Here is a 17,220-nt window from a genome sequence, read left to right on the forward strand (position 1 = left end):
GTTCCATGTGAGGAAAAAAAAGGCACTCACAAAGTTACCATTTATTTTCCATGAAAAATCTATGTACCATATGCAAATAAACCCCCTGTAAATTCGATTTTCTTCACTGAAACAAATGGAGATTTCTTGGCAGGTTTTAAATTAAATTAAATACATGCATATAAAACAATATAGAAGGAAACATGTGCCCCAATGTTTAAAGTATTACATTTGAGGCAAATGGGGGAAGCAACAGTCGTTGTTAAAACCTGGCTCACCTAAAGAAACTGAATCACCTCGAAGATACAACATATTTTTATTGGGCATATGAACAATACAGTGTAAACTGGAGACCTACAAACTTGTTGGGCAGCTCTGAGCAAAGCAGAATCAGTTTTATATATCCTTGGGACTACTACACTCCAAAACATGATAGACAAGGTCTAGATTACAGCATGCTATTGGAATGCTTTGATAAGCTCATCTGGATGACCCTTCTTGTTATTTATCCCTTCCTTACTAGGTCAACACGTCAACCCTCTGAGATAGGCTCAGTGAATATTAACAATTTAGTTCATTAGGTCTTAAGTTTAACAACTTCTGTTTTCAAGCTCTAGTTATTTCCTCCATACAGCGGACTTTATTTAGTTTAAACACCAACAGCTGTAACTAGCCACAGAGCAGAAAAAAAGATTAGATCTCTCTCCCTTATTCCAGCCACATTCCCAGTTCCGCAGTTGCTTTAAAAAAAAAAAGTATGTTTGACTAAGAATATTCTTCCTTCATCTCTATTTTTCCTGCTACTTCTTTCATTTTTACCTTTTCGAGGAAGATATTTATATTCTCAGAAATTTGAGAGACATTTTTAAGTTGCCTGAAAGATTGTGGGGCAATTGAGTAGACTAAAAAAACCATTTTTAATTTTGCTTGGAATGCTTTGATAAGCACATCTGGGTGATCTTCTTGTTATTTATCACTTCCTACTAGGTCAACATGTCAACCCTCTGAGATAGGCTCAGTGAATATTAACAATTTAGTTCATTAGGTCTTAAGTTTAACAACTTCTGTTTTCAAGCTCTAGTTATTTCCTCCATACAGCGGACTTTATTTACTTTAAACACCAACAGCTGTAACTAGCCACATAGCAGAAAAAAAAAGATTAGATCTCTCTCCCTTATTTCAGCCACATTCCCAGTTCCGCAGTTGCTTTAAAAAGAAAATGTATGTTTGACTAAGAATATTCTTCCTTCATCTCTATTTTTCCTGCTACTTCTTTCATTTTTACCTTTTCAAGGAAGATATTTATATTCTCGGATTTTTTAGAGACATTTTTTAAGTTGCCTGAAAGATTGTGGGGCAATTGAGTAGACTAAAAAAACCATTTTTTAATTTTGATTGGAATGCTTTGATAGGCTCATCTGGATGACCTTCTTGTTATTTATCCCTTCCTTACTAGGTCAACACGTCAACCCTCTGAGATAGGCTCAGCGAATATTAACAATTTAGTTTATTAGGTCTTAAGTTTAACAACTTCTGTTGTCAAGCTCTAGTTATTTCCTCCATACAGCGGACTTTATTTAGTTTAAACACCAACAGCTGTAACTAGCCACATAGCAGAAAAAAAGATTAGATCTCCCTCCCTTATTTCAGCCACATTCCCAGTTCCACAGTTGCTTTTTAAAAAAGAAAAAAGAAAAAAGAAAATGTATGTTTGACTAAGAATATTCTTCCTTCATCTCTATTTTTCCTGCTACTTCTTTCATTTTTACCTTTCCGAGAAAGATATTTATATTCTCATAATTTTTAGAGACATTTTTAAGTTGCCTGAAAGATTATGGGGCAATTGAGTAGACTAAAAAAAAACCCATTTTTAATTTTGATAATCTTCGGTTGAATAATAACTCAAAATCAAAGTTATATATTCATGATATATATATATATATATATATATATATATATATATATATATATATATATATATATATATATATATATATATATATATATATATATATATATATATATATATATATATATATATATATATATATATATATATACACATACATACATACATACATACATACATACATACACACACACACACACACACACACACACACACACAAATATAACAAAGGCAACAGTAAAAATATTGGGTTTCTGTCATGATGGACTCTTGTGATGAGCCGATTGACAGAGAATGGAAACAGTTAGCTTCCTCCCATAATTGGGGCATACCAGGGGTTGTGACTTTAAATATATACCTTTCTCCCTGGCTCAGCTGATAACGGATCAGAGCCTGTGGCCTAATGGCTAAGACGTCTGCCTAATATATAATATAGCCCAGGTTCGAATCCCAGTAAGGGTATGGCTAGCTGATGAGAGCTAAATAGCTTGAAATAGATCTATACTAGTCTCCCTTTATTTATTTATCAGCACAAATAAAACACACACACACATATTGTATGTATGTATGTATGTATGTATGTATGTATGTATGTATGTATGTATGTAAAGAAGAAATGAATTTACCTTTCTTGCTTCCTTGATCATCTTCCTAATAGTTTCTTTTATTGTAAAAGGTTGTATTCGTGGTGGGTGGAAAAGTAGTTCAATATTTGTACAACCAGAAATTCCAGGCATTACGTAAGGCCAACCCAAGTCAAGATTAGGTGCTTCCACATCGGATTCCATAGGCCAGTATGTTCCCGAGGAAGAGGTATCATCAACACTGTTGTCAGTAGCATAAACCATGTTTGGGGGGATTTTCTGAACAGTGTTTAATATATAATTAATCTCATCTTCTGCCAGGAACTCAGAACATCTTTCCTTAGCAAGAAATTCTTGGTAAGCCTCTGAACCACTTTCAATTAGCACATCGATGGCAAGTCTGTAGCATTCCTTGTAGTGCGGCTCAAGGTAGTTGTCGGATCTGCATTCATCATGCAAAGATGACAGCAGTGATGAGCTTTCCATTTTCAGAGTTATTTTGGATCAAAGGCTTCTTAAACCTCCATGCATACACTTGGAATATATCTAAAAGAAAAAGAAGAATTCAGAACGGTTAAAATTTTGCAAGCAAATGTAAAGCTTGTTCAATATTATTCAAACTAGAATGAATACATCATGTGGGTTTGGATTTATCACTTTTTAACGAATAGGATATTTTATTAAGCGTGTTTTAAAGTGATTAGAAATTAAATTAGCTTGGCAAATACGATGACATACAAAATGTTTTCAGTACAATGATTGATCATATATTATGCAATAGCCTATTCGTGCTTCTCAATACTGTTTCCTGGAAAATAAGATCTATCCCAAAAATAAGATGCTTTTGAGCGCATGCACTAGAACAGTGTTTCCCAAACTTGGCAACTTTAAGACTTGTGGACTTCAACTCCCAGAGTTCTCCAGCCAGAAGAGCTAGCTGGAGAATTCTGGGAGTTGAAGTCCACAAGTCTTAAAGTTGCCAAGTTTGGGAACCACTGCACTAGAAGATCTTCCCCAACATAAGACCTAGTGAAAGGGTGGGCATGGCCAACACAAGAAGCAGCCCTTCCATTCCCCAGTCAGCTAATAACAGCTGGGCCCCTTAATCTTTTACAATAAAAGAAACTATTAGGAAGATGATCAAGGAGCCGAGGTGGCACAGTGGTTAAATGCAGCACTGCAGGCCACTTCAGCTGACTGCTAGTTCTGCAGTTCGGCTGTTCAAATTTCACCGGCTCAGGGTTGACTCAGCCTTCCATCCTTCCGAGGTGGGTAAAATGAGGACCCGGATTGTTGTTGGGGGCAATATGCTGACTCTGTAAACCGCTTAAAGAGGGCTGAAAGCCCTATGAAGCGGTATATAAGTCTAACTGCTATTGCTATTGCTATTAATCGCGACCCGTGGATCAGCTGAGCTGATTGGCAGCCAACTCTTGTTCTATCTCTTGGGATGCCCGGAGATGTTTCTTGCATACTCTTGCCAACCCCAAACCTGTCACGGCACCAGGCAACTTCGCAGCTGAGGGTCCCTTGTTGAGTCCCGATCCGGGGCTCACCATGCCAGGAGGTGGGAAGCATGGAGCAGCAACCATCGAAGCTGGCGAATCCAATGGCGGCGGGACACATCAGGAGAGCACTGGCCAGCCGCTCATCAGCAGGTCGCACTCCTGGTTGTGAGTGGCACCGGCAGGCAAAGAGGTGCATGACCGGCGCAAAGAACAGGGAGGCAACGGCGGCGACGGGACATCCAGCAGCAGCATAACACAGCCGCCCATCAGCGGTTCACCCCTGCAGCCGTGCAGATGATTTCAGCCATGCTTCTCAGGACTCTGCACCATGCCGTCGGCCTGGCCATGCCGGGATGTCCCGTGTGTCCCGTGTGATGTGTGTCCCATGCTGGGATGTCCCGTGTGTCCCGGGATGTCCCGTGTGTCAACATATCCATTTGGTAGTTGACAGTAAGCTCAGCAAATTAAACATCTATTTTTTTACTTATTTATTGATATTCTGCCTCTATTATTCTTGTAAATAACTCAGTGCAGCAAATACCTAATACTCCTAATGCTTTAATCACTCGACCAACTATTATACCAAAGTATGCAGTCTCTCAATGATGGTTCAAAAATGTATCTATTTATTTCTAGCTATTCAGTCCAAGTGGCTAGATACGAGTCTCTTAGATTAGGTTGGAGGAGCACAAAGGTTAGCAATGGCTACAAAACGGAGCGGAGATTTGGACCCTCACCTCTCTCCAGGCCTTCCGGAAAGCCGTCAAAACCTGGCTGTGCCGGCAGGCCTGGGGTTGATGAGTTCCCCTCCCCTCTCGACTTGTATGGCTATATGACCCTTGTGTATTTTAATTACGTGTATTGTGTTTGTATCCCCTTTTCCCCTTTTGAGTTGTTCGCCGCCCTGAGTCCCTCCCGGAGAAGGGCGGCATACAAATAAACTAAATCTTAATCTAACAGGTGCCAACTCTTCAAGGTAGACTAGACGAGAAGCACAATTCATGAATACTATCGCTAACATTAATGCAAGTTTTTAGTAACAGAATTTTGCAAGCTTATCTCCTCTCTTACTTACATTTTCCGGAAAACTAGGGAAGGTCCTCTCTGAGGTGTTACCCACACCCTCTTTCCTTCTGTGGGCTGAGATATCTTTTGTACATCTAGGCTGCAGCTTTTCACCCTGTCTCCCAAGGTCCTTCTCATAGCTCATTACAGCAGAATTCTAAAGTCATATGCCATAAAAAGATGTGTTTAGCTTTGTCCAAGCACCTAATAATTTACATTCAATGAATTATGGCTTACCAAAGTATATAGACCCAAACAACTGTTGTTTAGGAAATAATGACTAAGCTAGCTATGGCTTTGAACTACGTCTGATCCCAACCAGTAGCCAGTAGTAGTAGTAGCACTGTTATTAGATGCAGATGAGCTCTGAGTCAGGTCAACTTTAAATATCGAAGCAATGATTACCAAACAGACTATACTAAATACTTCTGAGTGATCTTGAGTCACGTCTTCCATTTCAAAAACAGGCCTACATGTCGGACAGAGAAATAGAGTTTAACTGATTGGGAGTGTGGGCATTTTGAGAGCCGAGGTGGCGCAGTGGTTAGAGTGCAGTATTGCAGGCCACTTCAGCTGACTGTTATCTGCAGTTCGGCGGTTCAAATCTCACCGGCTCAAGGTTGACTCAGCCTTCCATCCTTCCGAGGTGGGTGAAATGAGGACCCAGACTGTGGGGGCGATATGCTGACTCTGTAAACCGCTTAGAGGGCTGAAAGTCCTATGAAGCGGTATATAAGTCTAACTGCTATTGCTATTAATAGAACAGAAAAATTTCAAGCTCCCTGTTTTAGATAGCCCATTTGTTTTGGTGGCATAATCCAAAATCATTTTTTTTAAAGGAATCGTCAAATGATTCACTGAATTTCAGGACCATTTTGAAGATGTAGCACATATTCTGAGAATTTACTTTTCCTTAATAAAGGTATCCTACATTTGTACATGATCCTTGTGTGGCCTGTTCTTGGTTACAGAATCACATTTGAATGCAATGAATTGCAATTATAGAAATACCATCTGATGCCTGTGAATGCAGCAGTGCTTTAACCCTGCCAAGTAATCCTGTAATTATGAAAGGAGAATGTCTCTGTATCGTAAAGACAGTCAGTTTGAGCTTGAGTCTTGCTGGTTATGTCCTAAGACAGTGGTTCCCAAACTTGGCAACTTTAAGACTTGTGGACTTCAACTCCCAGAATTCTCCAGCCAGCTCAAACTTGGCAACTTTAAGACTTGTGGACTTCAACTCCCAGAATTCTCCAGCCACCAGGGAGTTGAAGTCCACAAGTCTTAAACTTGCCAAGTTTGGGAACCACTGTCCTAAGAAGTGGTCTGCCCTTGCTTCCTTCAAAAATGTTTTTTTTTTCAACTTCATAGCCTAGTTAATAGTCCTGAAATTTCTTGTGGTTCCCTCGCACAAGTATTAGACAGGCCTGATCTGGCTTAGCTTTCAACCGATGGTGGAATTTCTGTGTGGTTCCCTCATCCAAATGTTAAACAAGCTCGATCTGGCTTAGCTTCCAAGTCCAGACAGGTTCTGCTAGGTGCTGTAATTGGTTGCATATGTTTATCCTGGTAGCTGCTTAACATTACATCTATTGAAATGGGCATGTGAAATTCCAACTATGCATCTTCAAGCTCTTCTTTTTCATACCTTTATATGGAAATATTATACCACTGCGTTCAGGTTTCAAACCTGAACCCGCCAAATGCCTTTGGACTTTAAATCACAGGTCCCAAATTCCTCAACCAACATGCTCTTCATAGATATTGTAGTCCCAAACTAGGAGAAGACTGGGCTTTAAAAATAGGTATGTAACCTATCTCCAGTATACCGTGACCTGACAAATGTGCGCCGACAAAACCGTGACGTCGAAAGCGCGCCCACAACAGCGCGCCGACAAAACCGCACCCACAAAAGCGCGATTAGGGTTAAGGTAAGCGTTAGGGTTAGGGTTAGGCTCAGGGTTAGGTTTAGGGTTATTATGTTGTTTTCGCGTTGTTTGTTGAAGGCGCGCTTTTGTTGGTGCGCTGTTGTGGGCGCAATTTCAACGTCACGGTTTTCTCGCCGTGGTTTGGTCGGCGCGCATTTGTCGTGCGCGCATTTGCCGGTGAACCCAGTATACAGAATCTGAGTGCTTATTTTATTCTTTCCCACTACTGACCTTCTGCTTGCATACCCCATCAGCTTATAATCACTTCCATATGTCGGTTAATTAAAAGACCAACCCTTAGGAATTACTCCTCTCCCTCACATTGGAAGATATTAAATCAGTAAGCTGCTAATAGGTTGAAACACCAATTTAAGAGTTGAGGTTTATCTTTAATCAAAACGTATACACTGTGAAAGATTTGTATGACTGAAAAAAAATTTTTTGCCACTAAAAAGAAACTGAAAGCATTTAGTCAAAGAATGAGCAGCCTAACCAGGTATTTCAAATTTCAACTCGCTTGAGTCCAATCATTTCATCCAAAAGCAAAGGATTATGGCAAAATTTGACAAGACATCTGGATGGTGCTAGATCAACTAAGATATATCAGTAAATTGTGTATCTGCATAGACAAGTATTCAGAATTGCTGTTTTTGCTACATGTTTCTATGGAGGAAAATAATCTATGTGCAAATTTCCAAAAGAGAGTGTTTTGCTGAACTAAAACTTAAAACAGATTTCTCAGACAATAAGCTATTTGCAGGTTTAAACAAATTTTTATAGCATCTTCACTAACTTTGAAATTGAATTCCATAAATGATGGAATGTTCTATTCATCCTGGTCAAAACCAATATTATATTGTTGCATCTCTACAACTAAAAGCAATGCCTGCCATCCTGTTATTTTAAAATAGCACAAAATGTTATAAAATGGAAACAGTGGATCCTCGATAGCTTTGATAAACTATATCCCCAGTAAGAAATTTAAAAAGAAAATCTTATTCAAAGTGTGGAAATAGTTGCTGACAAGAGCTGCATATGTATCTTTTAACAGATTCTCCAAAATTTAAATGTTGAAAGATGAAGTATTAAAGGTATACAAGTAAAAACACGAATTAACAGGTTTCACATACTTTGTACTAAATCTTTTAATTCATGTTTTTACCCGTATACACAATTAACAGTTCTTAACCTTTGTTCCTCAATTTTATATTTTATAACTGTTTCTACATTATTGATGTTGTTACTTAATATTATTGTAACTGATGATTGGGGGGGGTAGTTCCACAAAGCAGACACAAGAACAAAGAAGACCTATCTCTACTGGACCATTATAGGACACAACTTTAAAGAGGAGATTCCTCTGACCACGTGCAACTTTGTGGAATAAGCAGCGCTAACTAGAGAGAGACAGTCCTGTAACAATCTATCTCTATGTCGTTAGAGCTTTTTAGGTGATAATCAACACCATGAATTGGACCTTGAAACATACCAGTCTTCAAAGGTAGCTCCATGTAAATTACATTGCAAATGTCCACCTGGGAATTGACTATAGCAATAGCAATAGCAGTTAGACTTATATACCGCTTCCTAGGGCTTTCAGCCCTCTCTAAGCGGTTTACAGAGTCAGCATATTGCCCCCAACAACAATCCGGGTCCTCATTTTAAACACCTCGGAAGGATGGAAGGCTGAGTCAACCCTGAGCCGGTGAGATTTGAACAGCCGAACTGCAGATAATAGTCAGCTGAAGTAGCCTGCAGTGCTGCACTCTAACCACTGCGCCACCTCGGCTCATATATGGCAGGACTGACTATGAGTAAAGCTTCCCATTCTAAAGGTGAGTACAACTCTTGCACAAGATGGGATTTGTGCAAAGATCTACCTGCTTATAAACGTCAAACAGTAGCCATGAAGCCAAGAGGAGCTCCAAATGATACAACAGCTCCAAGTAGCTGCAGCTTCACTTAAAATCACACGGGGAGAATCCTCTGATCCATATCCTTGGAAAAAACCCACAGCCACTTGGTTTTTGAGCCGAGGTGGTGCAGTGGTTAGAGTGTAGCACTGCAGGCTACTTCAGCTGACTGCAGTTCTGCAGTTCGGCTGTTCAAATCTCACCGGCTCAGGGTTGACTCAGCCTTCCATCCTTCCGAGGTGGGTGAAATGAGGACCCAGACTGTGGGGGCAATTTGCTGACTCTGTAAACCGCTTAGAGAGGGCTGAAAGCCCTATGAAGCGGTATATAAGTCTAACTGCTATTGCTATTGCTATTGTTTTATTAGAGTTAAGTCTACATGTGTTCTTTGTTATCCATATTCCTGTCTAGACAATGGGAAAGAAACAAGATAGCATCAGGGGCAGAGATGTACACTGTATACATGCCATAGTGATGATATTTGACCCAGTGCTCACAAATGACTTCACCCCAGAGTTTCACTTCAAACAAGAGCCGAGGTGGCGCAGTGGTTAGGGTGGTGCAGTACTGCAGGCCACTTCAGCTGACTGCTATCTGCAGTTCAGCGGTTCAAATCTCACCGGCTCAAGGTTGACTCAGCCTTCCATCCTTCCGAGGTGGGTGAAATGAGGACCCGGATTGTTGGGGGTGATATGCTGACTCTGTAAACCGCTTAGAGAGGGCTGAAAGCCCTATGAAGCGGTATATAAGTCTAACTGCTATTGCTATTGCTAAGAGTGGCGCGAATGAGAGACATTTGGCAAAGCAGAAGCCTACCGCCACTGACAGGAAGTGACCCAGGAGAAAGGGGAAGCACTACCGTACTGTGCTTTCCATTTCCAATCCCTTGAGCTAGTCCAGAAAAATGCCATTGTTTATTTTTTTAAGTTTTTATTGTTCCTATTAAAGGAAAACACCAAAAAATACCCCATCTTTCATGACATCTTGTAGAAAGCGTATCCATTGGTTACAGGTACATTTCGTGCGTTCCTTCCACAATTTCATTCAGTTTAAATTGTACATTTTAGAATTTATGTATTTTACTATCACTGTACCGCCATTTTCATTTAATAGGGTTTTAAGGACACAGCCACCTACTGGCATTTTTTTTTCCAGTCTCAATGAATCTGCCATAACTTTACATCTTTATAACTTATTCTAGAAAAAAGTTGGTTAAAAAGATATCTAACATTCCCTCTCCCTTTCTCACAAATTGACACTTCTGTCCATTTTACTTTTACTAGTACATAGCACCTGCTTGTATCATTAAATATTATCCGTTAACATTTCTTTGTTATGATTGTAGTTAGCTAAAGATTATTTATTTTTTCTCACCTCTCCTCTCCACAGGCCCGAAAGAGATTTACCTTTATAACCATCTCTAAACAGAAATTTATTAATAAGTGTTAACAAAATAACCATTTAAAATCTAAAACACTCTAAAAGATATTGGCATTTCTAGTTAATAATCACCAAAATACCATTGTCGATGGTACAACCAACCAAACAATTGAAAGCCAAGTAGTATTTACTTCCTCCACTCCTGAATCCACTATACACCATCAAAAAGGACAACCAATACAGTTGCAGTGTTATATCCTGGTTTGAAACCTGAGGTCCAGATTTCCTGTTGTTTTAGTCTTCCTCACAAATTAGTACTGTATACCTTCTTTCATAAGCTACGTTAGAGTTTTGAACCATAAAATTGACTTTAACTGATTTTCTTTGATGCTTAAGAACCTTCTTTTATACAGTGTGTGCTGAATTAAAAGTTTTCTCATTCCTTAACAGAACTGTCCTCTTCAAAAATAATCAAATGTTTAATCTCAAGTAACCACGAATTGTTTGCTAAGTTGCTTACAAATCAGTCAGTATTCAGTTCTTAAATTAGTTTTTCAGTTCTGGCTTGCAAACATCAAGATAGCAATAGCAATAGCAGTTAGACTTATATACCGCTTCATAGAGCTTTCAGCCCTCTTTAAGCAGTTTGCATATCGCCCCCACAGTCTGGGTCCTCATTTCACCCACCTCGGAAGGATGGAAGGCTGAGTCAACCTTGAGCCGGTGAGATTTGAACCACTGAACTGCAGATAACAGTCAGCTGAAGTGGCCTGCAGTACTGCACTCTAACCACTGCGCCACCTCGGCTCCTGACAGCAATTATGTATATCAGTGGTGAAATTCAACTTTTTTTTACTAAAAAAAAGTTTAGTTTTTAATTTTCTAACCGCCCACCGGTTCCACAATAAAGGTGATTTATAAAGTAGGGAAGTAACTTTACTTTATAAAATTTATAAAGTAGAGTTACAGCAAACCCCTACCGCCCACCATGAAAGCTGGAACGCCCACTGGTGGGCGGTCGGGACCAGGTTGACGACCACTGCTATACACCAATATACCACTTTCTGGACCTGGAGGCTCTACTGTCACTCATGCCCTAATCACCTCCCAAATGGACTACTGTAATACACTAGATATGTGACTATCCTTGAAGACATGCACAAGGTTCAGCCACACGAAACATGGCAATTCAGGCCGTTATTTGTGCCTCAAGAATGGCACGTGATATGAATCTCCTCTCTGAGCGGAAATGGTTACCAGTTGGTTTGGTGCTTTGATTGACATTTAAAGCCTTACATGGATGGAGTCAGATTATCTGAGGGATCACCTCACCCCAATTATACTGAGCCATCCCATCAGATCCAGCAGGCAAGATATATTAAGGGTCCCATAAGCCCCAGAGCTTCATTTGGCTGGACCAGAAGGAGCAATCTTTATTTGGCAATCTTTTGGAATATCAATCTTGCCAAGTGAAGATGGCCTCAGCCCTGTTAGCCTTGCCATGAAGGCCTTCATAATTTGACTTTCTCATGGTGTCTTGGGGATCTCATGGAAATATGGAGTCCGTTAAATAGCTGGTATAAGTTTGATTGCATTCTTTCCGAGGTGGCGCAGTCGGTAGAGTGTTAGTACTGCAGGCCACTTCAACTGATTGCTATCTGCAGTTCAGCGGTTCAAATCTCACCGGCTCAAGGTTGACTCAGCCTTCCATCCTTCCGAGGTGGGTAAAATGAGGACCCAGATTGTGGAGGTGATATGCTGACTCTGTAAACCGCTTAGAGAGGGCCGAAAGCCCCATGAAGCGGTATATAAGTCTAACTGCTATTGCTATTTTATTATTATAGTGTTTATTTGTTTGTTTGCTTTAATTTATAAGTTATACTGTTTTGTTTTGTTTTACTTGTCCATGCTGCTGTGCAAAAGCACATGCATGTGAGATGGGCAGATATAAAAACTCAATTAATATTTTTTTTCTAGAGCAAAAACACCACTAATAATGTTCTGAAACGATTCAGATTTGATCCCGAACAAGTGCAAGAGTATGAACAACAATTCACCGCAAGGCTATGAACAATTAACACCTCTTAAAAGCCAATGCATATTTTTCCTTGGATTACTGGTCAGCTGCTTAATCGTAAAGAGAGAGAGAAATAATCCTAAGAAAAGAGAAAAATTCTGAAAAAAAAGATTTAATAGATTGCAGCATTCCTACATGCTCCCGATTATCTTTTTGGAGTTCAACCTAAACTAACAAACAGACCTAATTCCTAACAGGTGTTGTTTTTATTGTGGCATTGAAGCACTATGGCAAAATATACTTTATTACTTCAAATATATATCTTTACCATGCTTAAGGCAGCTAACAGATATCATTGTCATTAAGGTTTTAAGGCAATTAAAATCCAATTAAACTAGGAACTAGAATTATTATTAATTCTCATTCACTTCAAGACCTTTAAGTACAGGTAGTTCTCAACTAATGACTGTAATGGACTATAAGATTTCTATTGTAAGTCAAGCAGTCGTAAGACTGACACAATTTTACCAACTTTTTTTCAATGGTTGTTAAGCAAATGTGGTGATCATTAAGCGAGTCAGTGTATCACTATAGGCATTTTATTTTTTTACTGGAAACTGCTAGAAAGACCTGTTTCTGGGGGGGAAAGTTGTAAATCACATCATATGCAGAATACTGCAAATGGCTGTAGAAATGCAGTAATATAACCCTTAGGGTGTGTATACCGCTATTGGAACTCTGCAACCAGCTCGCAAGTAGCTTTTGTGGTGCCTATTGTAACTTCAAACAGTTGCTAAACAATTGGTCATTAAGCAAGGACTACCTGTCTGCATAAACAGGTAAGTGGCAGATTTGGTAAAAGAGATTCTAATGAACCTCAACAAGGGCTTTCAAGAGTTCCTTTAACCTAAACCTTAACTCACATATAGAAAAAATTACCTGAAGATAATCCATAAAGAGGTCATGATAAATGCAACTCCACCTCTTTATCTGGAGTTGCTCTCATATTATGATTTCAAGATTTTCTGCTTACCTTTCAAATATGAATACAAGTGAATTAGTTGGAAATGAATTTTAAAAAGTGTGTGATAGTGCACATCACACAGAGGTGGGTTCCTACCAGTTCGCACCTATTCAGTAGAACCGGTTTGTCAAATCTACCGAACCGGTTAGAAGAGGTTCCACCAGTGGACCCGGAAAGCAGCAGGCCACACCTACAGAAGAGGTTCCAAAAAAATTTGAAACCCACCACTGAGACACAGAGAGAGAGAGAGAGAGAGAGAGAGAGAGAGAGAGGGAGGGAGGGAGGGAGGGAGGGAGGGAGGGAGGAAGGAAGGAAGGAAGGAAGGAAGGAAGGAAGGAAGGAAGGAAGGAAGGAAGAAAAAAAGTGAGACAGATAAAAAAAAGAAAAAAGGAAAAAGGGACAGAGAGACAAAAGGAAGGAAAGAGAGAGAGAGAGAGAGAGAGAGAGAGAGAGAGAAAACACATGGCCGTCAAGCCACTCCCACCAGGTCACATGGCCGGCAAGCCACTCCCACAAAAGAGGCCACACCCACAGAGTAGGTTCAAAAAAAATTTGAAACCTACCACTGACATGTATTGTTACTTTAATGTAACAATAGTTAGGAGTGTCGATGTTGTGAATAACTTGAAAAGCAAATCTCCATACTTTTATATCTCAGAATATCAGTATTTAATTAGTGTAACATGTGTATGTTGGACTTTCCATGAAAATCACTAAGAACTCCAGCTGGTACCGAATCTGATCAAGGGACTTTTTCTCTTACAACACAAAGGAACTGCATAAATTAGTTTGGTTTGGCCTCAATTTTTAACAAATCTGCTCTGTCTTAACATAGGATAATCAAGTTATTATGGTTTGTTAAATTAATCATATTTTTAAAATAACCTATTTTAGAATTATGTTTGAAGTCAGCAATAATATCACTGATTGCAATCACTAATTTACAGTAAGAAATGCCATAATTTCTCCATAACTTTATATACATTTAATAAAGCACAAGTTCACCAAGGACATAAAATCCCTTGATAGAGAGATGGGCAACGTACAAATTTAAATTAATAAATAAAATGCGCAAAATATTTGGTTGGCTCTTCAAAGAACAGCTGCGAGACGTGATTTTAAATTTACCCTCAAAGCTTTTGAGACAAAGTCTGTAAAACTACATTGTAAATAACCAAAACCTGGCAGCTGAAAATAATATTTGTAACATAATTACAAAGATATACTGGCTAATGAAAAAAACTTTATATCCCACCTGTGACATAAACATTTTTGGCAGTTTTAGGCAATTTATAATACAATTTCTCATCCTTAGCTGTTTGAACCGTTACATATACTACAATCATTGTTTGTGGATGACATGTTTAAATGAATGCAAATATTAAATAGCCTGTTGAAACACTGCGTTCCCAGAAAATCCTTTCCCTTTCATGTTTCATTACAATTAAAGATTTCTGTTCTGTGAAGATCCACTGCGTATGACTCTGGTGATGATTACTGTATCTTGCTTTGCAATGTGCAATAATTAATCCTGTCATTTATCTTCCTCACCTCCACCCTTCATGAATAGACTACTTCAATTAATGGGTGTGAAGCTGGGAGTTTGGCAAAGCAGTTTCACACACACATAGACACGCAAACGGCATATCCTTTTACTTACAGTTATAGCTATTTTAGGCCCTTGTATCCGTTACATCAAAATAGTTACAACAGAATAAACAAAAAAATTCTCTTAATTTCTTGAATTTTGGCTATGGAATACAAATGCATTAATCTTGCTAAAATGTAGTTTAATCTTTTTGATATTTTTTCCCCAATGAACCACAATAAAAGCACTGCTTTCAATACAACGTATTAACATTTCTATCTCAAACAAACAGAGGAATAACTTTTGCTAAAGCAAACAAATTGTAAAAAGCCTGATATCCACATTGTGCTAGAATTTGTTCTATTTTTTCCCCCAACCTTTTTATGCTGTTTGCCATGGGCGGGGTGGGGAGGGGAGAGAAAATGCAAACTTCAGGGCTGATATATTTCTCTTCACCCCCCATACAAGAAGAAATGTAAGAAAATGGAGTTTGGGATCTACTCCCAATCCCATTTTAGTATATTGGTGGAACAGCATTTATATCTGGTGCATCTTGTACCTTAGCAAGAAGGTCTCCATTGGCTAAATAAATGCTATGTCTCATGAATTCTGGGAGATTTTTCTGAGGATTACAGGATTACTGCTTTCTGCTACATACTGTATATACTTGAGTATAAGCCTAGTTTTTCAGCCCACTTTTTGGGCTGAAAAAAGCCGCCTCGGCTTATACTCAAGTCAGTGAAAAATTTGCCCGAAATGGAGGAGAAAAAGGGGCGGGGCCATGCCGCTGGGTGACACTCGTGAATGGCCCAGTGCCCCTGTGAGTTTCCCCTCCCTCTGTGTTAGTTTGCAGCGCAGCGCGCACCGCACCATCCCCCCTCCTCACGTTCTAATGTAATGCAGGGCTGTCTTACGATTCCCCTTCCTCCCCCTCCTGCCGCTCTGCAATGATGTCCCACCTCCTCCTTGTTATGGCAAGCAGCCACATAGCAATGTCCCACCTCCTCTGGTACAGTGATCCAATGATAGGAATCACTGTGCCGTGTGTCATAGGAGGCGGGACATCGCTCCCGCGGCTGCACGGGACATCATCATCACAGTGGGACATCAGCATCATGAGGTGAGTGAAGTATTTCATTGAATACACCGCTAGTTTACTGTTTTTCTTTGAAATAAATATTCAAAAACATTATTGGTATCTATTTTTATTTTTGAAATTTACCGGTAGCTGCTGCATTTCCCACCCTAGGCTTATACTCGAGTCAATAACTTTTCCAGTTTTTTGTGGTAAAATTAGGTGCCTCGGCTTATATTCGGGTCGGCCTATACTCGAGTATATACGGTAAACCCCTTTTGACGATTAGTGCAATATAAAATCCTTACACCTGAGTAAAACAGAGTATTTCATTGTGAATTGTGACATTAAGTACAATTCAAGGATATTTAACAGAATACTTTCTGTAGAGATTTATGAGATAGATGATCTCATGGGTATAAGGGAAATACAAAATCTATCAGGTCTTCAGGGTAGCATATATCAACAGAGTTCTAGTATTTCTTGCAGTGTCTGGCCTGGTCTGACACTATCCATGTTTGAGATATTAAAATTCTTGTTGAGTACATTTGCTTCTACTGAAGCTTTAATGCATTGTAGTTCAATAACAGATCTCTTCTAGTTTCCTGTAATTTTTGTGCTTTATAAACACATATACCTTTAGATGATTACTGCCACATATAACTCTCACAGATGAATAATAAAGAATTTTTTAATAAGAATGATATTATTAATTTGGCTCCAAGGGAGCAGAAGACTATATCATCATGGAGAAGATATTTGAGATTAGAGTAAAAAATAATAATCTTGTCTAGTTTCCTCATTGGTGTACAATATTCTAAATTATGAAAACCTCAATGAAAGTCTTTTTTTTTAATCCTGAGTTTTCTTCCCTAAAGTAGTGAATATGTTGCTTGAGAAAAAAACGTACTTCGATCTGTTTATTCCCTTCATAATCTTTTTTTTTATTTTATCTATTTTTTTATTTTTGTTTTAATAGAAAGTTGGAGGGGGGGGGCGGAAGAAACCCTTCATAATCTTTAATGGATGGTTCAGCTTCTCAAGTATCACTTTCTAGGTTTTGTCATTTGAAGCTATGTCAATAAAATAGCTTACACAGGACACAAGAATAAAACGGAGCAATTTCTAGAAACGCTAAGGCAAGTTGGCCAAAATGGATTAAAGGTAGAATAAAATTATAATTATCATCTTGTACAGCCCAACGTGTCAGGGTTCTGCACAATTTAACTTGCAATCCTTTCTAGCACGCT

At 39.0% G+C, this 17,220-nt stretch overlaps 1 protein-coding gene across 1 annotated transcript in view; it reads right to left on the reverse strand.

Moving 5' to 3' along the window:
- SACK1B (scaffolding CK1 anchoring protein B) overlaps positions 1 to 17,220 on the reverse strand; it is a 45,421-nt gene that overhangs the window by 25,773 nt on the left and 2,428 nt on the right. Inside the window, exon 2 of the mRNA XM_087718952.1 lies at positions 2,515 to 3,018. Coding sequence (XP_087575078.1) covers positions 2,515 to 2,958 — 444 coding nt within the window. The 5' untranslated portion in view covers positions 2,959 to 3,018. The remainder of the gene's footprint in view (positions 1 to 2,514; positions 3,019 to 17,220) is intronic.

This window comes from Thamnophis sirtalis, unplaced genomic scaffold, assembly GCF_051295495.1.
Source record: "Thamnophis sirtalis isolate CommonGarterSnake01/CBP01778 unplaced genomic scaffold, rThaSir2_p1.2 scaffold_6, whole genome shotgun sequence".
Taxonomy (NCBI): domain Eukaryota; kingdom Metazoa; phylum Chordata; class Lepidosauria; order Squamata; family Natricidae; genus Thamnophis; species Thamnophis sirtalis.